At 45.8% G+C, this 25,579-nt stretch overlaps 2 protein-coding genes across 4 annotated transcripts; one reads left to right on the forward strand and one right to left on the reverse strand.

Moving 5' to 3' along the window:
- The first annotated feature begins 9 nt into the window (after positions 1-9).
- Positions 10-3,473, forward strand: LOC129846918 (60S ribosomal protein L30-like). Of its 3 annotated transcripts, none has more exons than XM_055914733.1 (4): positions 10-131; positions 1,308-1,453; positions 3,105-3,235; positions 3,373-3,473. In XM_055914733.1, the coding sequence occupies exons 2-4, from the start codon at positions 1,350-1,352 to the stop codon at positions 3,423-3,425; spliced, it is 288 nt and encodes a 95-aa protein (XP_055770708.1). In that variant the 5' UTR covers positions 10-131; positions 1,308-1,349; the 3' UTR covers positions 3,426-3,473. The 3 variants fall into 3 exon arrangements, with proteins under 3 accessions (XP_055770708.1, XP_055770706.1, XP_055770707.1); XM_055914731.1 differs by having other exon boundaries at positions 11-180; XM_055914732.1 differs by lacking the exon at positions 10-131 and adding an exon at positions 330-455.
- An 8,158-nt stretch (positions 3,474-11,631) lies between these two features.
- LOC129846916 (ethylmalonyl-CoA decarboxylase-like) lies at positions 11,632-17,526 on the reverse strand. Its single transcript, XM_055914730.1, has 6 exons — positions 17,480-17,526; positions 16,258-16,596; positions 14,550-14,692; positions 13,994-14,046; positions 12,924-13,004; positions 11,632-12,757 (listed from the first exon to the last, which is right to left on the reverse strand). The coding sequence occupies exons 2-6, from the start codon at positions 16,529-16,531 to the stop codon at positions 12,343-12,345; spliced, it is 966 nt and encodes a 321-aa protein (XP_055770705.1). The 5' UTR covers positions 16,532-16,596; positions 17,480-17,526; the 3' UTR covers positions 11,632-12,342.
- Between the last annotated feature and the right edge of the window lie 8,053 nt (positions 17,527-25,579).

Below are 25,579 nucleotides of genomic sequence, written 5' to 3' on the forward strand. Positions count from 1 at the left end.
CTGGGAGGTAATTCTCCTTCTTTCATTCAACTACCCGATAGTGTAGATTGCTGTGCGTGTAGCGAAACTCTCCGGTTGATGTCATCAGAAGATTGTAATCACTCATTCTTGCATGTGATACCCTCGTTTAGGTGTGTTAGTAACTTCTAAACTGCAGACATGGTGGCCACTAAGAAAACTGTGAGTTTGAGATTGGAAAAAAAATCGTTCATTTATATTAATGTTTGTGCACATCCTTAAACTTAATCGGTGATGGGTAAATGTTATTTTCAAATCGTTCCATTTATCGCAGGGTCCGCTTTCCCGTTAGCGAAGGAACTTTAGGGTCACGAGTGTCTTTACGATGCATCTTTCCTAGGGCGGGGTAGATGTAACATGCGTTTCCCAAAACACCACGATAACGTTCGGTAGGTGCGTCGTTGAGGCATGTGTAATAAAGGCAGCGCTCGTCTCGGGTAAGCTTCCTCCATTCAAATACATTTGACCAAATAGTCAAATGAAACCCCATTGAATTAACATTAAATTGACTTGGATATCATTGAAATATGTAGGCCTGTGTAGCATATACCGTATGCAGGCTATTCACCTTAATGCAGTCATCGCGGTTTTCATTTAAAGCATATTTTCTTCCCTTGTTTGTAACAATTATAAAGACATTGTCAACTTCGTTGTGAAGTTATCGGCGGTCACACAGAGACAGATACACATCTTGATTCTATGTTTAGCGAGATCTTCTGTGTATAAAGTGACGCAGTAGGGGTGGAAAAAACGCATGTAACGACGCACTTAGCTGTTCTACGAGTGATCTGCAGCAGTCGATAAATAACTCGCGTTTAAGTACAACTTTAGTAGTGCTGGTTTTGGGAAACGGATCTGAGTTTTAACATTGCTCCTACGAAGGATCTAACGATGAACTTAGTCGTACGATGCTTTTGTGAAACCGGGCCCTCGCCTGGTGTTTCATATTGACATGCCATGATGCATGGACTGCCTTGTGTTCTGGCATTTTTGGGGGGTATTTATTTAACCTTTATTTAACTACGTCAATTAAGAACAAATTCTTATTTACAATGACGGCATAACCCGAACGAAGTTGGGCCAATTGTGCGCAGCCCTATGGGACTCCCAATCTTGGGCAGGTTGTGTGATACAGCCTGGAATCGAACCAGGGCCTGTAGTGACTCCTCTAGCACTGAGATGCTGCGCCACTCGGGAGCCTATTCATGCAGTCTTGGGCTAAAAGCAGCCTGACTGTCGGAAGGCCAACTTCCCCGAACAGTTGGTCTCTAATCAGTTTCTCTCCCCAGAAAAAGTCCCTGGAGTCCATCAACTCTCGGCTTCAGCTGGTGATGAAGAGCGGTAAATATGTACTGGGCTACAAGCAGACTCAGAGGATGATCCGTCAGGGCAAAGCCAAGCTGGTCATCCTGGCCAACAACACACCTGCCCTCAGGTAACTACACTGAACAAAACATATAAACATGTGAAGTGTTAGTCTCATGATGTGAACTGAAATAAGAGACGTCCCAGATAGTGTCCATATGAACAAAAAGCTTTTTTTCACATTGTGTTCACTTTTTATTTATTTTTTTAAAACCCTGTTGTGAACATTTTACCTTTGCTAAGATAATCTATATTCACCTGACAGGTGTGGCATATCAAGAAGCGGATTAAACAGCATGATCATTACACAGGTGCACCTTGTGCTGGGGAAAATGAAAAGGCCACTCTAAAATGTGCAGTTTTGTCACACAGCACAATGCCATATATGTTTTGATTGGAGCATGCAATTGTCATGCTGACTGCAGGAATGTCCACAGAGCTGTAAGTCCAACCGACCACGTGTAACCACGCCAGCCCAGGGCGTCCAACCGACCACGTGTGACCACGCCAGCCCAGGGCGTCCAACCGACCACGTGTAACCACGCCAGCCCAGGGCGTCCAACCGACCACGTGTAACCACGCCAGCCCAAGGCGTCCAACCGACCACGTGTAACCACGCCAGCCCAGGGCGTCCAACCGACCACGTGTAACCACGCCAGCCCAAGGCGTCCAACCGACCACGTGTAACCACGCCAGCCCAGGGCGGCCACATCCGGGCTACTTCACCTGCGTGGGGTCGTCTGAGACCAATCACCCGGACAGCTGATTAAAACTGTGGGTTTTGCACAAATGATGAATTTCTACACAAACCGTCTCAGGGAAGCTCATCTCCAGGCTCGTCGTCCTCACCAGGGTCTTTACCTGAATGCAGTTTGGCGTCGTAAACGGACTTCAGTGGACAAATGGTCACCTTCAATGGCCAATGACACGCTTTAGAAGTGTACTCTTCCCAGAATCCCCGTTGTGTGGTGAAGCGGTTTGCTGATTTCAACGTTGTGAACAGAGTGCCTCATGGTGGAGGTGTTATAGTATGGGTAGGCATACGCTACGGACGACAACACACGATGGCAATCTGAATACACAGGGATACTGTGATCCTGAGGGCCCCAATTGTTTCAGCATGATGATGAATGGCCACATGTCGCAAGAAATCTGTACACAATTCCTGGAAGGCTGGAAATGTCCCAGTTCTTCCATGGTCGGCATACTCTCCAGACACGTCAACCATTAAGCATATTTGGGATGCTCTGGATCGACGTGTACGACAGCGTGTTCCAGTTCCCGCCAATATCCAGCTACTTAGCACAGCCAATTGAAGAGGAGTGGGACAACATTCCACAGGCCACAAATCAACAGCCTGATCAATTAACAGCCTGATCAATCAACAGCCTGATCAACTCTATGCGAAGGAGATGTGTCACGCTGCATGAGGTAAATGGTGGTCACACCTGATACTGACTGGTTCTGATCCACACCCTTACCTTTTTCGATAAGGTGTCTGTGACCAACAGATTCATATCTCTGTATTCACAGTTGTGTGAAATCCATAGATTAGAGCCTAATGAATTTACTTACATTTATTATTTGAATCGGGTGTGCTACTACTTGGCTGGCGCGGAAGCCTCTTTCCCCCATGGAAGATTATGCCGTCCTGCTCAAAACCGATATTGTACCACAGTGAACCCACCCTAAAAAGTGATTTTGAACTCTTCTCCCTGTAGGAAATCCGAGATCGAGTACTATGCTATGCTGGCTAAGACTGGGGTCCACCACTACAGTGGGAACAACATAGAGCTTGGCACGGCCTGTGGGAAGTACTTCAGAGTCTGTACACTGGCCATCATTGACCCAGGTGAGGGGGTTTTTAATCTTCATGAAAAACGGGGACAAATATGACAACGTTGTCACATGTCGTGTGTGTAAACTGTTATTCTTTCACGACTGGTTTTATAGAATGTAACTTGTCATTTATTTTCTAATCATCCACAGGCGATTCAGACATCATCAGGAGTATGCCTGATCAGCCACAGGGGGAGAAGTAGTCTAGTTGTTTCTCTTCTGTCTCTCTGTTAGAGCCGATTTGGGCATATTTGTATATAAGACTGAACATACTGAGCTCCATGTACATTTGTGTAAATATATTAAATATTAATGTATATGATGAAATATTAGGTACGTACCTTTATGATTTATTTACCAGATTGAGATATATTCATTTGTTATTAGTGTAACTCAGTTTTTGGCCCCCCCTCTTGCCCATTCATTGTACTGTGTTAATTGTGTTAGTATAAAGGCAGGAAGTTGGGCCTTCGGGGGGGGGGAGTCCTTGCTAGATGCGGGAGCGGTATAGTTTTTGACCATATAGACATACAGACATACATACAGAAAGACAGACAGGTCATATTATATTATGTATTTGCATTTCAAGTAATCTCTGCTTTAAGTTGATTGGAGAATACCTTTTTGTTAGATAAGAAGAATAAACATTTTTTGTTGCACCATATCCCTGGATCTCATTGAATGTTTGGCCGTTTGGAAACGTTAAGTGTGGACTGTATGCGTCCGAAACAACCCCGCTTCAGGCTTGGGCAGTGGCTATGGTAAAGAGGAAAGGAAGCCACTACAATCAAGTCAAAAACTCCGTGAAGGATTACTACCGGAAGGAAATCTCCGGTTCGGACACACGCTGGATTTTGTTCTATTTGTAATTGCATTCGGACCATAAGGACAGCTCGCTTGGAAGGATTTGAACTCCTAGATTTCGCCAGCCGTGAGTAACCACTGCGAATGAATGAGCTGCCCTGTTCAATGCGATCGTTTGATCATGCATATTATGGAAGCGCAAATGTGCTTATAATTGGAATGTTTGATAAACTTGGGAATGGAATTCAAAATACAGCGCTGTGAAAACAATTAAGAAGTTTAAGTTTGGGAAACACAGATCCTATGCACAATGTAGCCTAATCATATATCTAATATTTGGCCTAACGTGGAAATGCAATGCATCAACGCAACGAATGCAACTTAAGGATCTAAAGATACTGCGTGTTAACTTCATTAAAGGGACAAAACCTCAACGGGATGAAATGTTTAAAACGCATCTAAAATGCCAAACTTGCACATGTGCAATTCAAAATGGGTCAATATGCTGAAATGGATGACTGTGTTTTTAAAGATTAAAGGAGGTCTAAAGGGGCATTACGTTTAACAATCAAACCAACAACCGTGTCATTGTAAATTGAGTGAACTAAAAGTGAATGATGGAGGAGGAAATCCCAAATAAGACTCCACTGGAGAGGGCAGAGGAGCATCTAAATTCACTCTATGCAGCCCGGAGAGGCAAACTTGGAGTGTGTACACGCAAAATGAATGAAATAAAAGTCCTTCTTGTTGATGGAGGAAACATTGCAACTGTGAATGAGAGTCTTGAAGCATTTGATGCTGTGCTCAATGACTTTAAGAATGCTCATGAATCTGTGCTAGAGCTGGTCACAGAGGAGGAACAGGAACAGGAGAGCATTAACTATTATCAACCAAGAATGAGAACTTATGAACATTTCCTGAAGGAGGTGGAAATATGGAAAAAGGCTGAAGTTGAGCCACAAACGCTCATTGAACCACATGACAGTATTTCCAATGTGTCAAAAATATCAAGTAAAACTAAGTATTCTAAGACTGCTTCCTCAGTGTCCTCTGAACGCCTTAAAGCCGAGGCAGAACGAGCAGCTCTACTAGCTCGCCAAGCATCATTACAAGACAAGCATGCATTGGAACTGGAGAAAGCTCAACTGAATGTTAGGATGGAAAAAATGGCACTGGAAACGGACATAGCAGCATATAATGCCAAACTAAAGGTCCTGGAGAGTACTGAGTCAACTTCTCAATCCCATTCCGTGGCAGCCCATTTACTAAGCCAAGAAGATGGAATGAACTCTTATTTTGAGAAACAGGAACCAGAGGTCTATGTGGAACCTGAACCATCACCTGTTGAGTTTGCTGCATTAGGTGCAGTTCCAAAGACCCCACTACAAAGAGTTTTACAACAACCGACCACAAAGCCATCAAACCCTATTCCGAAAACAGTCGTAAACCACACTCTTCAGCAGCCAACAGCAAGGTCTAGCAATCAACACAGAATCAACACTGCGGGTATCAGCCATAATACCAGCCATGATAACCTCTCTACTGTCATGCAAAGGCAGAATGAAATTGCTGACCTCCTTGTACTACAGCACAAACAAGCCACACTCCCTGTTAGGGAGATACCTATGTTTGACGGTGATCCTCTAAACTTTAGGCCATTCATGCGTGCATTTGAGCATGGTATAGAAGATAAGACAAGCAGTCACCAGGATAGGCTCTATTACCTGGAACAATACACCTCTGGTCAGCCCAAGGATCTGGTCCGTAGTTGTCTGCATATGGAAGCCAGAAGAGGCTATGCAGTAGCTAAGAGGTTGTTAAAGGAACACTTTGGCAATGAAATCAAAGTCACCACTGCTTACATGGAAAAGGCTTGGAACTGGACAAACATCAAACCCGATGATGGAAAGGGACTGGGTGGTTATGCACTCTATCTAAGAGGTTGCTGTAACGCTATGCAAGACCTACAGAACATGGAAGAGCTTAATCTTCCCTCCAACATAAAGCTGATCATGTCAAAACTTCCCTACAAACTAAGGGAAAAATGGAGGTCTATGGCATGTGATATTTTAGAGAGAAGTCACCTGAGGGCCCAGTTCAGTGACCTGGTAACGTTCATGGAAAAACAGGCCAAAATACTGCAGGATCCGTTGTATGGAGATATTCAAGATCCCCTGTACAACAAAAGGTTTTTAAAACCCAAAACAGAAGCTGACTTTAAACAGCAGTTCAAGTCCAAGAGTAGGGGAAGCAGCTTTGCCACTACAGTAGCTGTAGTGGCAGATTGTGACTCTGAAAAACCTTTAAAAGAACAAACATTCAAAGTAAAGAGACCAGGCACCTACCCTTCTGATGCTCCCAGTATCTCATGTATATTTTGTGCTGGTGCGCATTTATTGGTCGACTGCCAACAGGTGAAGGCACAGCCACATGAATTCAAGGTTGAGTTTCTGAGATCAAAAGGCCTTTGTTTTGGCTGTTTGATGAGAGGACACTTAAGCAGAGAATGTAAAAGAAGGATGACCTGTCAGAGCTGTCAAAGAAAGCACCCCACTATCCTGCACATTGAGGGAAGAGAGAGATTTAGATCTCAAAAGGCAGATATGAGTGGTGTAGCAGTAAAGCGGGAGGAGACTGTCAGCAGTGCTCTTGTTTCACTGGAAGCTGGTGAAGATACCGGGGCCGGTACAGATTGTGCACTTGCAATTGTGCCAGTTCAAGTAAAGGTGGCAAATGGAAGCAAGTCTGTGTTAACCTATGCGTTTCTCGATTCTGGTAGCTCAGCAACATTTTGTACGGAGAGACTCATGAGGCAGTTGCAAGCTAAAGGCAGTGCGACTGAAATTCTGCTACGCACAATGGGGCAGGAGAGTCCTACCAAGAGCTTTGAGATATCTGGATTAGAGATTGGCAATGTGGAAGGCGACACATTTCTTGCATTACCAAAGGTCTACACCCAACATAAGATCCCAGTGACAAGAGAGAACATTCCCACTCAGAAAGATCTCAAAAGGTGGCCATACCTGAAAGAGGTTCAGTTGAAGGAGATTGATGCCGACGTCGAACTTCTGATTGGCGTAAATGCTCCAAAGGCAATGGAACCCTGGCAAATCATAAATAGCCAAGGCAACGGACCGTATGCAGTGAAAACCCTCTTTGGATGGGTGATGAATGGTCCTCTCAACAGTTGTACCATGGCAGAAGAATCTGGGCATCCTACGGTGATGGCCAATTGTATCTCAATGGCCGACCTGGGGGTTCTTCTTGTAAATCAGTACAACCATGACTTCCCTGAGAGAGAGTATGAAGAGAAAAGTGAGATGTCAGCTGAGGATCGTAGGTTTATGGAGATTGTATCAAGCTCCATAACCCTCAAAGACCATCACTACTACTTACCGTTGCCCTTTCGCAACAAAGATGTAGTCCTGCCAAACAACCGTGACATGGCAAAGCAGCGGGCTCTAAATATTATCAGGAAGTTCAAGAAGGACAAAGGTTACGCTGCAGAGTACAAAGGCTTCATGGAAGAGATGATAACAAAAGGTTACGCCGAGAAGGTACCACAAGAACAGCTCCTCAGAGAGAAAGGCAAGGTATGGTACATACCACACCATGGCGTTCACCATAAGCGCAAAGGAACGATACGAGTGGTGTTTGACTGTTCATCATCCTATAAAGGTACATCTCTTAACAGTGAACTCCTTCAAGGCCCTGACCTGGCAAACACGCTTATAGGAGTCTTGCTAAGATTTCGGCAAGAGCACATTGCCATGATGGCAGACATCGAAGGAATGTTCCATCAAGTACGTGTCCATGAAGATGACTTAGACTTCCTGCGATTCCTATGGTGGCCGGATGGTGATACTAACAAAAGATTGGAGGAGTACAGAATGACAGTACATCTTTTCGGTGCTATATCCTCTCCAAGTTGTGCAAACTTTGCACTGCGGAAGACTGCAGAAGACAACTGTGAGAGGTACGATGAAGAGGTGATTCAAACAGTCAAGTCCAACTTCTATGTTGATGACTGCCTCAAGTCAGTGGCCACAGAAGAACAAGCCATAGCTCTCACAAGAAACCTCAGGGATGTGTGCTCTCAAGGTGGGTTCAAATTGACCAAGTGGGTCAGCAACAGCCGCACTGTACTAGCTTCTATCCCTGATGAACACAAAGCCAAGCAGATAAAAGAACTGGACCTGGACAGAGAAAAGCTGCCTGTTGAAAGAGCACTTGGAATCCGATGGAACATTGAAAGGGATGTGTTTACCTTCCAGGTCACTGTCAAGAACAGACCCCTTACAAGAAGAGGTATTCTCTCAACTGTCAGCTCTATTTATGATCCATTAGGTTTCCTCGCCCCATTCGTATTAAAGGCAAAGCAAATTCTTCAAGTGCTCTGCAAGCTAAAGTGTGGATGGGACGAAGTTATCCCTGAAGAACACTCTATTTCATGGAAGAGATGGCTCTCAGAGCTGGACCAGCTCTCCAGATTCCAGATAGACAGGTGTATGATGCCTGAGAACTTTGGTCAAATCAAGACCGCACAGCTGCATCACTTCGGTGATGCAAGTGAACAAGGTTATGGCACGGCAAGCTACCTTAGGTTCACAAACGTTATGGAAAAGGTCCACATCGCATTCATACTGGGGAAATCAAGGGTGACTCCACTCAAGCAGATGACGATCCCCAGACTGGAACTTGCTGCAGCAACATTGGCAGTGCGAGTGGACAGGATGTTAAGGTTGGAGCTCCAGATTGAACTTGAGGAGTCAACTTTCTGGACAGACAGCCAGTCGGTGCTAAAATACATCCGCAACGATACCAAGAGATTCCATACTTTTGTGGCTAATAGGGTTGCTATGATCCGTGACCTATCGAAAGCAAAACAGTGGAGGTATTTGAACTCCAAACACAACCCAGCCGATGATGCCTCAAGAGGATTACATGTTGAAACTTTCCTGAACTCAAAGAGATGGCGCAAAGGACCAGAATTCCTGGAGAAAACAGAAACACAATGGCCGAAAGTCCCCGAGGAGCTTGGCTCCATCCCTCCAGATGATCCAGAGGTGAGAAAAGACGTCATCGTAAACAGTACATGTGTGGAAGAAAAGAGTCCGACCAGCAAACTGATTGAGTACTATTCAACATGGAACAGCTTGAAGAAAGCAGTTGCCTGGATGCTGAAACTGAAGAGACTTCTACTACAGTTAAGCCAGAAAAGGAAAGTTCTCACCCAAACTGATCCAGGATCAGATCAGAGTCTGACAAACTCACTGAAGGAACAAATTGACAAGTTCAAACTGACGTTTGGAAAAGAAAGTCTGTCTGTAGATGACCTAGATGAAGCAGAAAAGGTCATCATTCGATTTGAGCAACGACAGCACTTTAAACAAGAAATTGCACTAGTTGTAAAAGGAAAACAATGTGCCAAGAGAAGCGGCTCAATCTGTAAGCTTGATCCAATAGTTGACAATGGCATTCTGAGAGTAGGAGGAAGGTTAAGCAAAGCTGCTATGCCTACGGAACTAAAGAACCCTATGATCCTGCCCAAAGACTCCTACATCTCCAGACTGATCTTACTCCACATCCATGAGCAGGTTGGCCACTCTGGGAGAGGTCACATGCTTTCTAGACTTCGCCAGCGATATTGGATACCCTGTGCCAACTCCTTAGCAAGAAAGATCCTCAAGAGCTGTGTCTTCTGCAGGCGGATGCAAGCTAGAGCTGGAGAACAGAAGATGGCTGACCTTCCACAAGATCGGGTAGCACCTGATTTGCCGCCTTTCACCCATGTGGGCATAGATTACTTTGGCCCCATAGAGGTGAAGCGAGGCCGCGTTCATGTGAAGCGGTATGGTGTGATCTTTACTTGCCTTGTGAGTCGAGCTGTCCATCTAGAAGTTGCTAGTTATCTGGATACTGATTCCTGCATCAATGCCCTGCGCAGGTTCATCTGTCGAAGGGGCCCAGTAACAAGTATCAGAACAGACAATGGCACCAACTTTGTTGGAACACACAGAGAGCTAGGAGAAGCTCTGAAAGAGCTGGATCACAACAAGATTCAAAATAAATTACTGAAGGAAGGAGTGACATGGTCATTCAACCCTCCCTCTGGAGCCCACCATGGGGGGGTATGGGAGAGGTTGATCCGACTGGTGAAAAAGATCCTCTATTCAGTCCTTAAAGAGCAAGTACTGGATGATGAGGCTTTGCAGACAGCCTTGTGTGAAGTTGAGGCGATTATGAACGACAGACCAATCACTACTGTAACAAATGACCCTAACGATCTAGAACCCCTGACTCCGAACCATCTGCTTCATCTGAAAGCAAAGCCAGTCCTGCCACCAGGACTATTCCAGAGAAGTGACCTATACTCACGAAGGAGATGGAAGCAAGTACAATATATCACTGACCTCTTCTGGAAGAGATGGATCAGGGAGTATCTTCCACTTATGCAGGAGCGGAACAAGTGGAACAAAACTAAGAGAAACTTCAGTCCTGGTGACCTTGTGGTCATCGTCGATGACACCGCCCCAAGGAAATCTTGGCTAATGGGGCGTGTGGTGAAGGCTTTGCCAGGGGCCAAAGGTCTTGTCCGGAGCGTCATGGTTAAGACTAAGACCAATATCTTACAGAGACCTATCAATAAACTCTGTCTGCTCCTTGAGGCGACGAAGTGAGACACACACACACACACACACAGTGCTCCATCTTTGAATCATGTGCACCTCTGATTCGTTGATGTCGTACTCTTACATTCTTTGATGTCATACATTTTTTGGACGTCAAACTCTTGACATTTTTTGGAAGTTGAACACCTTTACACTTCAACTCAGACTGAGATCTATGGACTATTTTCCTATATGGCACCTTGTATATTTGTATATAGCTATGAACTGTAATGGTGCTCTGGTATAGAATGTTTTTGTATTGGCTCTACGTTTGAATATTAAGTAATTGTTGTGCATTCAGTGCAGTCAACAATTAGGGGCCGGTATGTTAGAGCCGATTTGGGCATATTTGTATATAAGACTGAACATACTGAGCTCCATGTACATTTGTGTAAATATATTAAATATTAATGTATATGATGAAATATTAGGTACGTACCTTTATGATTTATTTACCAGATTGAGATATATTCATTTGTTATTAGTGTAACTCAGTTTTTGGCCCCCCCTCTTGCCCATTCATTGTACTGTGTTAATTGTGTTAGTATAAAGGCAGGAAGTTGGGCCTTCGGGGGGGGGAGTCCTTGCTAGATGCGGGAGCGGTATAGTTTTTGACCATATAGACATACAGACATACATACAGAAAGACAGACAGGTCATATTATATTATGTATTTGCATTTCAAGTAATCTCTGCTTTAAGTTGATTGGAGAATACCTTTTTGTTAGATAAGAAGAATAAACATTTTTTGTTGCACCATATCCCTGGATCTCATTGAATGTTTGGCCGTTTGGAAACGTTAAGTGTGGACTGTATGCGTCCGAAACAACCCCGCTTCAGGCTTGGGCAGTGGCTATGGTAAAGAGGAAAGGAAGCCACTACACTCTCTCTGTAGATGTATTTTGTTAAATAAATGGACTTCAAGATGACTGAGTTGTTTTGTCATATGTTTAGTCATTGCCATGTAATTGTAGTACAATGGAAGAAATTGTGGAAGAGACTTAATAAATGCGGGCACTTGTTTTTTTTTCTACATCAAGCTTGCATTGTAATGAAGAGGGTCGCCCCCGGCGTTGGGGGTCGCCCCCGGCGTTGGGGGTCGCCCCAGTGTTAATGGACTGTAGTAGAGCCACAAAAGCCAAAAGGCACAATACCATCTTCACATGTCACAACTAGTGTCTCATCTGACTCTCTACTGATGAATATTACATTACAACTTTTAGACGGGGTCCATATAATTGTCCCAACAGTCGGCAACAATTCCTTCACAAAAAATAATTGATTGTTAGTGGTCACTCACAACACAGCAATATAAATCTGCCATTGGATACTGACAAACTCCCAGAGCACAGTCCAGGGATGTATTCATTCTGCCAAAACGTTTCCCAACTAAAACTAGAGTTGCTATTGGACAAATACAGGTAGGATTCATTTGCTTCTGTTTTAAGAGACCCTTTTTTTTTTAAGCAACAGAATTGTCCGAATGAATACACTAGTTCAGTGTGTTCTGGTTGAGTTCAGACCCTCTACATCCCGTCCTAGTGTTCCAGTTCAGTCTTCTGGTGGACGGCTTCCACTCCAGACGTTCTCGGTTTCTCCAGAACATTAGGACGAGAATACAATGTAAATCGCAAGACTAGTTAATTCACTTGTGTTTGGCCTTATTGGCCAGAGCCTGTAGGTTAGCCGGTCCTCCCCACACGGTCCCGAACACGTCCCTCTCAGTGCTCAGAGCCACCTCCAGGGGGAGCTCTCTCCCAGACACCACCACGTTCTTTATGGCTCTGATGACCGGGGCTGGACCCGTGGTGTAGCGTCCCAACCACTCCTCTGCCTCCAGGAGGGTGTTGGCTCCAGACCCATCCGGGGAACCCTCCAGGACCCCGTCCGCAAGCCCAATCTGAAGCCCCATCTCTGGGTCTACTTTCAAAGCGCCACCCAGCATCTTCAGGGCGTTCTGGCCGCCTACGATGCGCACCAATCTAGCTGCACCGCCCCAACCAGGGACCAGACCCATGTGTTTATGGACAAACTGGATCACACCGCCTGGCGCCATCAACCTAGCAGGGAGAGACCGTGACGTTGGTTTAGAGATTGGAAACTTGGTGGATTTGTTTTTGAAATTTCTTGAAAAAGGCCTACTTTACTCCACTATCTAGATGTAGGCCTAAAGTTTTAATAAACACAAACGGTGCCATCTATGGACAATGAGTCCCGTTACTGTACCTGAAGTCACAGGCAGTAGTGAGCTCAGCTCCTCCTCCCAGTGCGCTCCCTTCCACCAGAGCTACAGACAACAGAGGCAGTCTTCAACAGAGAACACATGGGTTAGTGTGGCCCAGAGCATCTGGTATGATCTAGATCGTTCTACCACAGAGGGGTAGTGTCCTACCACAGAGGGGTAGTGTCCTACCACAGAGGGGTAGTGTCTTACCTCAGAGGGTTAGTGTCCTACCTCAGAGGGTTAGTGTCCTACCTCAGAGGGTTAGTGTCCTACCACAGAGGGGTAGTGTCCTACCACAGAGGAGTAGTTTCCTACCACAGAGGGTTAGTGTCCTACCACAGAGGAGTAGTGTCCTACCACAGAGGGTTAGTGTCCTACCTCAGAGGGTTAGTGTCCTACCTCAGAGGGTTAGTGTCCTACCTCAGAGGGTTAGTGTCCTACCTCAGAGGGGTAGTGTCCTACCACAGAGGGGTAGTGACCTACCACAGAGGGGTAGTGTCCTACCACAGAGGGGTAGTGTCCTACCTCAGAGGGTTAGTGTCCTACCTCAGAGGGGTAGTGTCCTACCTCAGAGTGTTAGTGTCCTACCTCAGAGGGTTAGTGTCCTACCACAGAGTGTCCTACCTCAGAGGGTTAATGTCCTACCACAGAGGGTTAGTGTCCTACCACAGAGGGTTAGTGTCCTACCTCAGAGGGTTAGTGTCCTACCTCAGAGGGTTAGTGTCCTACCTCAGAGGGTTAGTGTCCTACCACAGAGGGTTAGTGTCCTACCACAGAGGGTTAGTGTCCTACCACAGAGGGTTAGTGTCCTACCACAGAGGGGTAGTGTCCTACCACAGAGTGTCCTACCTCAGAGGTTTAGTGTCCTACCTCAGAGGTTTAGTGTCCTACCTCAGAGGGTTAGTGTCCTACCACAGAGGGTTAGTGTCCTACCACAGAGGGTTAGTGTCCTACCACAGAGGGTTAGTGTCCTACCACAGAGGGTTAGTGTCCTACCTCAGAGGGGTAGTGTCCTACCTCAGTGTCCTACCACAGAGGGTTAGTGTCCTACCACAGAGGGGTAGTGTCCTACCTCAGTAGCCTGGTCAGGGCATTCTGCATGAACATACACATCATCATCCCATCCTGAAAGACAAGACGCATCGTTTTAGACCAGGAGGTCCAACTCATTCACATCTGCTTCCCATCCTGAAAGACAAGACGCATCGTTTTAGACCAGGAGGTCCAACTCATTCACATCTGCTTCCCATCCTGAAAGACAAGACGCATCGTTTTAGACCAGGAGGTCCAACTCATTCCATGGACGGCCTGGCAGTGTCTGCTGGTTTTGGGGACATTGAGGACTAACATGAGGGTTGGATATGTCTCTGACAACACTGAGGAGTAACCCGAGGGTTGGATATATCTCTGACAACATTGAGGACTAACCTGAGGGTTGGATATATCTCTGACAACATTGAGGACTGACCTGAGGGTTGGATATATCTCTGACAACATTGAGGACTGACCTGAGGGTTGGATATATCTCTGACAACATTGAGGACTAACCTGAGGGTTGGATATATCTCTGACAACATTGAGGACTAACCTGAGGGTTGGATATATCTCTGACAACATTGAGGACTAACCTGAGGGTTGGATATAGCCCTGACCGCGTTGAGGTCTGACCCAGAGCAGAATGTCCCGGCAGCCCCCTGGATGATGAGACCTTTGCCCTCCGTCCACTCCTCTAGCTGGGACACCCTCTCTTCCAGCTCCACCATCATAGAACCTGGAGAAAACAGGGTAGTGTTCAGTAGGGATAAAACGTTTTGAACCTGAGTGAAACACGGAGGTACAACCTGAACATGTTCAATATCCAGACAGTCTGCATAATCAAATAACATTCAACTCAGACACCCCATACATACCCTACCAGACATGCCACCAGGGGTCTCTTCAGACACCCCATACATACCCTACCAGACATGCCACCAGGGGTCTCTTCAGACACCCCATACATACCCCACCAGACATGCCACCAGGGGTCTCTTCAGACACCCCATACATACCCCACCAGACATGCCACCAGGGGTCTCTTCAGACACCCCATACATACCCTACCAGACATGCCACCAGGGGTCTCTTCAGACACCCCATACATACCCTACCAGACATGCCACCAGGGGTCTCTTCAGACACCCCATACATACCCCACCAGACATGCCACCAGGGGTCTCTTCAGACACCCCATACATACCCTACCAGACATGCCACCAGGGGTCCCTTCACAGTCCCCAAGTCCAAAATGAATTCACGGTAATGCACAGTATTATACAGAGCCATGATCGCATGGAGCTTCCATCTCCCAATTACTCAAGCGAACAGTAAAAATTACCTTTTAAAAAAAACGGATTAAATAACATCTCATGGAACGACGGAGACTGTGAGGGGACACAAACACACACACACTGTTTCGTTGTATTGTTTCTATATGTTGTATTGTTTCTATATGTTGTATTGTTAAATGTTTCGTTGTATTGTTTCTATATGTTGTATTGTTTCTATATGTTGTATTGTTAAATGTTTCGTTGTATTGTTTCTATATGTTGCATTGTTTCTATATGTTGTATTGTTTCTATATTTTGTATTGTTAAATATTTTGTTGTATTGTTAAATATTTTGTTGTATTGTTAAATGTTTTGTTGTATTGTTAAATATTTTGTATTGTTAAATGTTTTGTTGTATTGTTTCTATATGTTGTATTGTTTCTATATGTTGTATTGTTTCTATATGTTGTATTGTTTCTATATGTTGTATTGTTTCTATATGTTGTATTGTTTCTATATGTTGTATTGTTTCTATATGTTGTATTGTTTCTATATGTTGTATTGTTTCTATATGTTGTATTGTTTCTATATGTTGTGTTGTTTCTATATGTTGTATTGTTAAATGTTTTGTTGTATTGTTTGTATTGTTAGTCCTTGTCCATCAGTGTTTTGTCACTTGTCACGTTTTTTTTTTTTTTTGTGGACCCCCGTCAATTAGCAGCTGCTGCTTCTGCAAAAGCTAATGGGGATCCAAATAAACATATTTTTTTTGTCATCTGTTGCTAAACGTTTTGCTACAGTGTGCCCTACTCAACACAACCCAGTTCACTGAGCACCAGCCCCCTTAGTCCCGCTGTCATTCTCAGGAGAAGCAAAGAGTTGGAATACAAACTGAAATATATTTCGCTGCGTTTGGTGAACAGAAAACCAAAGAGAATCGGAGTGATATTTAGTCTGAATTGCAGGTTAGCAAAGAGCAACACTCAGATCAATGAATAAACTATAACACTGGACAGCGCTTCCATACCAGAGAACGCGTTCATGCGAGCAGGGTTGTTGACGGTCAGTACCGCGATGCCCGACTCCTGTTTGACAAGGTCTATAGATCCCCCAGGGAGAGCTTGGAGTTTCTCTCGGATCTCCTTCTCCTGGAACCCCTTGGCAGTGGTGTAAACAGATCCAATCCTCCTGAGGAGGTGCTGCCCCCAGGCACCAGGCCGACTGACCCTGAGGAGGTGCTGCCCCCAGGCACCAGGCCGACTGACCCTGAGGAGGTGCTGACTGGCTGCAGACAGAACCATGCTGCTGCTACCAGGGAAAGGTAGGAGAGAAGGATGGAGGGAGAGAAACAGATAGGAGAGAGGGACTGAGGAAGGGGAAGAGAGGAGGAGAGAGAGAGGAACAGAGGGAGGGAAACGGAGAGAGGAACAGAGGGAGGGAAACGGAGAGAGGAACAGAGGGAGGGAAACGGAGAGAGGAACAGAGGGAAGGAAACAGAGAGGAACAGAGGGAGGGAAACGGAGAGAGGAAGATCAAGGGAGGGAAACAGAGGGAGGGAAACAGAGAGAGGAAGATCAAGGGAGGGAAACAGAGAGAGGAACAGAGGGAGGGAAACAGAGAGAGGAAGATTAAGGGAGGGAAACAGAGAGAGGAAGATTAAGGGAGGGAAACAGAAAGATCAAGGGAGGGAAACAGAGAGAGGAACAGAGGGAGGGAAACGGAGAGAGGAACAGAGGGAGGGAAACAGAGAGAGGAACAGAGGGAGGGAAACAGAGAGAGGAACAGAGGGAGGGAAACAGAGAGAGGAAGATCATGGGAGGGAAACAGAGAGAAAGATCAAGGGAGGGAAACAGTGGTATCAGCACTGTTATTGAACTGTAAAACAGTTGGCCAGAGTTGGTTGCTAGGTCGTATGTGTGCAGCTACCAGTCCATAATAGTCCTCTGTCTGTGCTAACTGAGGCAGATAGACACTAGTTCTGGTCCAAGCGCATGCGTCCGGTCCCAACTAAGAGATCTACACATGCGCATCTGACCCATGTAGAGGCATCTTATTGTTGTTGCCTTCATGCGATGAGCAAGAGCTAGCTGACTAGCCATGTCCTTACAGTCATATCCCCTTTATAAAAATGTGGATTTCTAAAAGCCTAGACTTTAACACCCCCAAAAGTACTGTAGAAAAACGTCCCTAACAAGCTGATAATTAGGTGATATAACATAAGAAGCTACATCTTAAAATCATTCACAAACCTGTGCTGTCTGAAAGCTCAATGTTGTGGTGTTACATTGAAACTTCCCCCCCCCGGAAACATGAACCATTGGACAAGGAACTTGGCCCGCTGTACTTTACTGTAACCGCCACACGAGGGCAAGCTAACACTCCCATCTTTCAGAAAGATTGATTCTATGTAGTATTACCAAAGAGAATGGTGGTATACACTCATTTTTAGGTTCACCGTACTGGCTAGTAATTATATAGGTCGTTCAAATATGATTCAAACATGCCGTGCTATCAGTTCACTGCCTGTCCTCTCGACATTTATTTATTTTTATTTAACCTTTATTTAACTAGACAGTTAAGAACAACATTTTATTTACAATGACGGCTTACCAAAAGACAAAACGCCTCCTGCGGGGACGGGGACAAAAAAAATTGATTTTTAAAAACAGAATAAAATTTTTAAAAAACGTGCTCCTGATATCACCACCTTTCCTCTCCCAGTGCTCCTGATATCACCACCTTTCCTCTCCCAGTGCTCCTGATATCACCACCTTTCCTCTCCCAGTGCTCCTGATATCACCACCTTTCCTCCTGATATCACCACCTTTCCTCTCCCAGTGCTCCTGATATCACCACCTTTCCTCTCCCAGTGCTCCTGATATCACCACCTTTCCTCTCCCAGTGCTCCTGATATCTCCACCTGTCCTCTCCCAGTGCTCCTGATATCACCACCTTTCCTCTCCCAGTGCTCCTGATATCACCACCTTTCCTCTCCCAGTGCTCCTGATATCACCACCTTTCCTCTCCCAGTGCTCCTGATATCACCACATTTCCTCTCCCAGTGCTCCTGATATTAATTTCTTTGTGGGTTCACTTGATATTCATCTAAGGGTTGTCTCCTTAGTTTACCAGATTGGATGTTTGATATAAAACACACACCAAACCATAATTCTGCTCTAGCGTCTCCACACGGTCAGTGTGTAAGATCACATGAACAGATCTGCTTCCTGCCTGCCTCCATTCAATCCCCCCTGTGTTTTTATATAAACAAAGCATTCTGTGTGAGGAAGACATTCAGCTCGCAGGTCCATATTCAGTCAGGAGAGAAGGCTTTTATAATAACATGACTGCATGGTGGTTACATCCCCCCCATGCAGAGAGGTTGGATTCAGAACTCAGCTTAAGAGTAAATCAACTTCTCTCAATTGATTTAGGATTTGGTCACCCAATCTGACTGATCCGTAGAGAAGGTCAGGCTTATTCTACAATCACCCACAATACTGGTAGTACTTCTGAAGTTTTTTATTTTACCTTTATTTAACTAGGCAAGTCAGTTAAGAACAAATTCTTATTTACAATGACGGCCTACCGGGGAACAGTGGGTTAACTGCCTTGTTCAGGGGCAGAACGACAGATTTGTACCTTGTCAGCTCGGGGATTTGAACTTGCAACCTTTCGGTTACTAGTCCAACACTCTAACCACTAGGCTACCCTGCCGCCCCAGTACAGCTCTTTCATCTATGGGTCGGCCATATATATCTGGTGAATGCCCTGTTGGATATTTCATCACTCTGGACTCTGGCATACTGGGTCTCAATGGGCCCTGGTCAAAGGTAGTGTATTAAATAGGACATACTGTGTCCCAATGGGCCCTGGTCAAAGGTAGTGTATTAAATAGGACATACTGGGTCCTAATGGGCCCTGGTCAAAGGTAGTGTATTAAATAGGACATACTGGGTCTCAATGGGCCCTGGTCAAAGGTAGTGTATTAAATAGGACATACTGGGTATCAATGGGCCCTGGTCAAAGGTAGTGTATTAAATAGGACATACTGTGTCCCAATGGGCCCTGGTCAAAGGTAGTGTATTAAATAGGACATACTGGGTCCCAATGGGCCCTGGTCAAAGGTAGTGTATTAAATAGGACATACTGGGTATCAATGGGCCCTGGTCAAAGGTAGTGTATTAAATAGGACATACTGGGTCCCAATGGGCCCTGGTCAAAGGTAGTGTATTAAATAGGACATACTGGGTCCCAATGGGCCCTGGTCAAAGGTAGTGTATTAAATAGGACATACTGGGTCCCAATGGGCCCTGGTCAAAGGTAGTGTATTAAATAGGACATACTGGGTCTCAATGGGCCCTGGTCAAAGGTAGTGTATTAAATAGGACATACTGGGTCTCAATGGGCCCTGGTCAAAGGTAGTGTATTAGATAGGACATACTAATGTGTGATGTCACCTCTCCAGGGTAGTTAAATGTGTGATGTCACCTCTCCAGGGTAGTTAAATGTGTGATGTCACCTCTCCGGGGTAGTTAAATGTGTGATGTCACCTCTCCAGGGTAGTTAAATGTGTGATGTCACTTCTCCAGGGTAGTTAAAAGTGTCTAACTCGGGTGATGTTTACACTGTGTCTAACTCAGGTGATGTTTACACTGTGTCTAACTCAGGTGATGTTTACACTGTGTCTAACTAAGGTGATGTTTACACTGTATCTAACTCAGGTGATGTTTACACTGTGTCTAACTAAGGTGATGTTTACACTGTGTCTAACTCAGGTGATGTTTACACTGTGTCTAACTCAGGTGATGTTTACACTGTGTCTAACTCAGGTGATGTTTACACTGTGTCTAACTAAGGTGATGTTTACACTGTGTCTAACTAAGGTGATGTTTACACTGTATCTAACTCAGGTGATGTTTATACTGTGTCTAACTAAGGTGATAGCCAATAGCAGCCCTGTAACGGTAAGGAACCACTGAGCTGAACGACCTGATAGCCAATAGCAGCCCTGTAACGGTAAGGAGCCACTGAGCTGAACGACCTGATAGCCAATAGCAGCCCTGTAACGGTAAGGAGCCACTGAGCTGACCGACCTGATAGCCAATAGCAGCCCTGTAACGGTAAGGAGCCACTGAGCTGAACGACCTGATAGCCAATAGCAGCCCTGTAACGGTAAGGAGCCACTGAGCTGAACGACCTGATAGCCAATAGCAGCCCTGTAACGGTAAGGAGCCACTGAGCTGAACGACCTGACAGCCAATAGCAGCCCTGTAACGGTAAGGAGCCACTGAGCTGAACGACCTGATAGCCAATAGCAGCCCTGGAACGGTAAGGAGCCACTGAGCTGAACGACCCGACAGCCAATAGCAACCCTGTAACGGTAAGAAGGTAAGAATAGCAAGACACACATACAGACACGTTCTAGATGAGTCTGGTCACATAAGGGATTACTGTCTCTACTGGTAGGATAGTATCGTCATGGAGACAGCAAGTTATTCCATAGACTGATAGGGAGAGAGGGAGACGGGAGACGGGCTGCCCCCAGGTGGTGAAGGTAGGCAACAACACCTCCACTACGCTGATCCTCAACACGGGGGCCCCACAAGGGTGCGTGCCCAGCCCCCTCCTGTACTCTCTGTTCACCCATGACTGGTTTGCAGATGACACAACAGTGGTAGGCCTGATTACCAACAACGACGAGACAGCCTACAGGGAGAAGGTGAAGGCCCTGGCGGAGTGGTACCAGGAAAAATAACCTCTCCCTCAACGTCAACACAACGAAGGATCTGATCGTGGAATACAGGATGCAGCAGAGAGAGCACGCCCCCGTCCACATCACAGACAACCTGAAATGGTTCACCCACACAGACACTGTGGTGAAGAAGTCGCAACAGCGCCTCTTCAACCTCAAGAGGCTGAAGAAATTTGTCTTGGTCCCTAAGACCCTCACAACCTTCTACAGATGCACCATTGAGAGTGAATACCAGACCTGTGAATACCAGTGCAATGAATATCAGTCCTGTGAATACCAGACCTGTGAATACCAGTGCAATGAATACCAGTCCTGTGAATACCAGACCTGTGAATACCAATGCCGTGAAGACCAGACCTGTGAATACCAGACCTGTGAATACCAATGCAATGAATACCAGACCAGTCCTGTGAATACCAATGCAGTGAATACCAGTCCTGTGAATACCTGTCCTGTGAATACCAATGCAGTGAATACCAAACCTGTGAATACCAGACCTGTTAATACCAATGCCGTGAATACCAGACCTGTGAATACCAGACCTGTGAATACCAGACCTGTGAATATCAGTCCCATGAATACCAGTCCCGTGAATACCAGTCCTGTGAATACCAGACCTGTGAATACCAGACCTGTGAATACCAGTCCTGTGAATACCAGGCCTGTGAATACCAATGCCGTGAATACCAGACCTGTGAATACCAGACCTGTGAATACCAGTCCAGACCTGTGAATACCAGTCCCATGAATACCAGACCAGTGAATACCAGACCTGTGAATACCAGACTTGTGAATCCCAGACCAGACCTGTGAATACCAGTCCCATGAATACCAGACCCGTGAATACCAGACCTGTGAATAGCAGTCCTGTGAATACCAGTCCCGTGAATACCAGTCCCGTAAATACCAGTCCCGTAAATACCAGACCTGTGAATAGCAGTCCTGTGAATACCAGTCCCGTGAATACCAGACCTGTGAATACCAGTCCCGTGAATACCAGACCTGTGAATACCAGACCTGTGAATAGCAGTCCTGTGAATATGTATATCAGTATATCTCAGCGTCTGCCATCTGCCTGGTACAGTTGAAACTGGGATTAATCCGTGAAGAGCACATTTCTCCAGCGTGCCAGTGGCCATCGAAGGTGAGCATTTACCCACTGAAGTCGGTTACGACGCCAAACTGCAGTCAGGTCAAGACCCTGGTGAGGACGACGAGCCTGGAGATGAGCTTCCTTGGGACGTGTATTGCGTTGTGTGGGCTAGCAATTAGCTGATGTCAACGTGTGCCCCATGGTGGCGGTGGGGTTATGGTATGGGCAGGCATAAGCTATGGACAATGAAGACAATTGCATTTTATCGAGGGCAATTTGAATGCACAGAGATACCGTGACGAGATCCCGAGGGCCATTGTCGTGCCATTCATCCGCCGCCATCACCTCATGTCTCAGCATGATAATGCACTGCCCCATGTCGCAATGATCTGTACACAATTCCTTGAAACTGAAAATGTCCCAGTTCTTCCATGGCCTGTATGCTCACCAGACATGTCACCCATTGAGCATGTTTGGGATGCTCTGGATCTACGTGTACGACTGTGTTCCAGTTCCCGCCAATATCCAGCAACTTTTCACAGCCATTGAAGAGGAGTGGGAAGGAGATGTGTCACGCTGCCTGAGGCAAACGGTGGTCACACCAGATACTGACTGGTTTTCTGATCCACACCCCTACCTTTAAAAAAATATATATCTGTGACCAACAGATGCATATCTGTATCCACAGTCATGTGAAATCCATAAATTAGAGCCTCATTTATTTATTTAAATTGACTGATTTCCTTATATGAACTGTGACTCAGTAAAATCTTTGAAATTGTTGCATGTTGTGTTTATATTTTTGTTCAGTGTATTTTTAAAGTAAAGGACATTGTGACAGACAGCTAGGATACCGTACCTACTGTACAGTGCATTCTGAAAGTATTCAGACCCCCACCTTGACTTCTTCCACATTTTGTTACGTTACAGCCTTATCCTAAAACGGATTCAATTGTTTTTTCCCCTCATCAATCTACACACAATAACCCATAATGACAAAGGAAAAAACAGGTTTTTTAGATATTTTTGAAACTGTATTAAACATTTAAAACTGAAATATCACATTTACATAAGTATTCAGACCCTTTACTTAGTACTTTGTTGAAGCGCTTTTGGCAGCGGTTACAGCCTCAAGTCTTCTTGGGTATGACGCTACAAGCTTGAAATGCACACCTGTATTTGGGGAGTTTCTCCCATTCTTCTCTGCAGATCCTCTCAAGCTCTGTCAGATTGGATGGGGAGCGTTGCTGCACAGCTATTTTCAGGTCTCTCCAGAGATGTTCGATCGGGTTCAAGTCCGGGCTCCGGCTGGGCCACGCAAGGTCATTCAGAGACTTGCCCCGAAGCAACTCCTGTGTTGTCTTGGCTGTGTGCTTAGGGTCGTTGTCCTGTTGGAAGGTGAACCTTCACCCCAGTCTGGGGTCCTGAGGGCTCTGGAGCAGGTTTTCATCAAGGATCTGCACTTTGCTCTGTTTATCATTCCCTCAATCCTGACTAGTCTCCCAGTCCCTACCGCTGAAAAACATCCCCACAGCATGATGCTGCCACCACCATGCTTCACCGTAGGAATGGTGCCAGGCTTCCTCCAGACGTGACCCTTGGCATTCAGGCCAAAGAGTTCAATCTTGGTTTCATCAGACCAGAGAATCTTGTTTCTCATGGTCCGAGAGTCTTTAGGTGCCTTTTGGCAAACTCCAAGCGGGCTGTCATGTGCCTTTTACTGAGGAGTGGCTTCCGTCTAGCGACTAACATAAAGGCCCGATTGGTAGAGTGCTGAAGAGATAGTTGTCCTTCTGGAAGGTTCTCCCATCTCCACAGAGGAACTCTGGGGCTTTGTCAGAGTGACCAATGGGTTCTTGGTCACCACCCTGACCAAGGCCCTTCTTCCCCGATTGCTCAGTTTGGCCGGGTGGCCAGCTCTAGGAAGAGTCTTGGTGGTTCCAAACTTCTTCCATTTAAGAATGATGGAGGCCACTGTGTTCTTGGGGACCTTCAATGCTGCAGATATTTTTTGGTACCATTCCCCAGATCGGTGACGACACAATCCTGTCTCGGAGCTCTACGGACAATTCCTTCGACCTCATGGCTTGGTTTTTGCTTTGGCATGCACTGTCAACTGTGAGACCTTATAGACAGGTGTGTACCTTTCCAAATCATATCCAATCAATTGAATTTACCACAGATGGACTCTAATCAAGTAGAAACATCTCAAGGATGATCAATGGAAACAGGATGCACCTAAGCTCAATTTCAAGTCTCATAGCAAAGGGTCTGAATACTTATGTCAATAAGGTACTACTGCTTTTATTATTAATACACGTAGATTTTTTTTTTTTAACTGTTTTTGCTTTGTCATTATAGGGTATTGTTTGTAGATTGACCCATTTTAGAATAAGGCTGTAACATAACAAAATGTGTAAAAAGTGAAGTGGTTTGAATACTTTCCCAGAAGGCACTGTATTTCAGAGGTATAATTGGTACTAGGGTGGAGCTCCAATTTAAAACACTACAGTTTAGAATGTTCTATTTAAAAGCAGGCAGGAATTCTAAAAGGTTCCTGGACTCTATCCCAGTCATTGCAGACTCTGGGACGCTGCCCTATCCCAGTCATTCCAGACTCTGGGACTCTGCCCTATCCCAGTCATTCCAGACTCTGGGACTCTGCCCTACCCCAGTTATTCCAGACTCTGAGACTCTGCCCTATCCCAGTCATTCCAGACTCTGAGACTCTGCCCTATCCCAGTCATTCCAGACTCTGAGACGCTGCCCTATCACAGTCATTCCAGACACTGGGACTCTGCCCTATCCCAGTCATTCCAGACTCTGGGACTCTGCCCTATCCCAGTCATTCCAGACTCTGGGACTCTGCCCTATCCCAGTAATTCCAGACTCTGGGACTCTGCCCTATCCCAGTCATTCCAGACTGAGACTCTGCCCTACCCCAGTCATTCCAGACTCTGAGACTCTGCCCTAACCCAGTCATTCCAGACTCTGGGACTCTGCCCTACCCCAGTCATTCCAGACTCTGAGACGCTGCCCTAACCCAGTCATTCCAGACTCTAAAACGCTGCCCTATCCCAGTCATTCCAGACACTGGGACTCTGCCCTATCTCAGTCATTCCAGACTCTGGGACTCTGCCCTACCCCAGTCATTCCAGACTCTGGGACTCTGCCCTACCCCAGTCATTCCAGACTCTGGGACTCTAACCTATCCCAGTCATTCCAGATTCTGGGACTCTGCCCCAGATTCTGGGACTCTGGGACTCTAACCTATCCCAGTCATTCCAGATTCTGGGACTCTGCCCCAGATTCTGGGACTCTGGGACTCTGCCCTACCCCAGTCATTCCAGACTCTGGGACTCTAACCTACCCCAGTCATTCCAGACTCTGGGACTCTGCCCTACCCCAGTCATTCCAGATTCTGGGACTCTGCCCTATCCCAGTCATTCCAGACTCTGGGACTCTGCCCTATCCCAGTCATTCTAGACTCTGGGACTCTGC

The sequence above is a fragment of the Salvelinus fontinalis genome, unplaced genomic scaffold, assembly GCF_029448725.1.
Source record: "Salvelinus fontinalis isolate EN_2023a unplaced genomic scaffold, ASM2944872v1 scaffold_0649, whole genome shotgun sequence".
Taxonomy (NCBI): Eukaryota; Metazoa; Chordata; class Actinopteri; order Salmoniformes; family Salmonidae; genus Salvelinus; species Salvelinus fontinalis.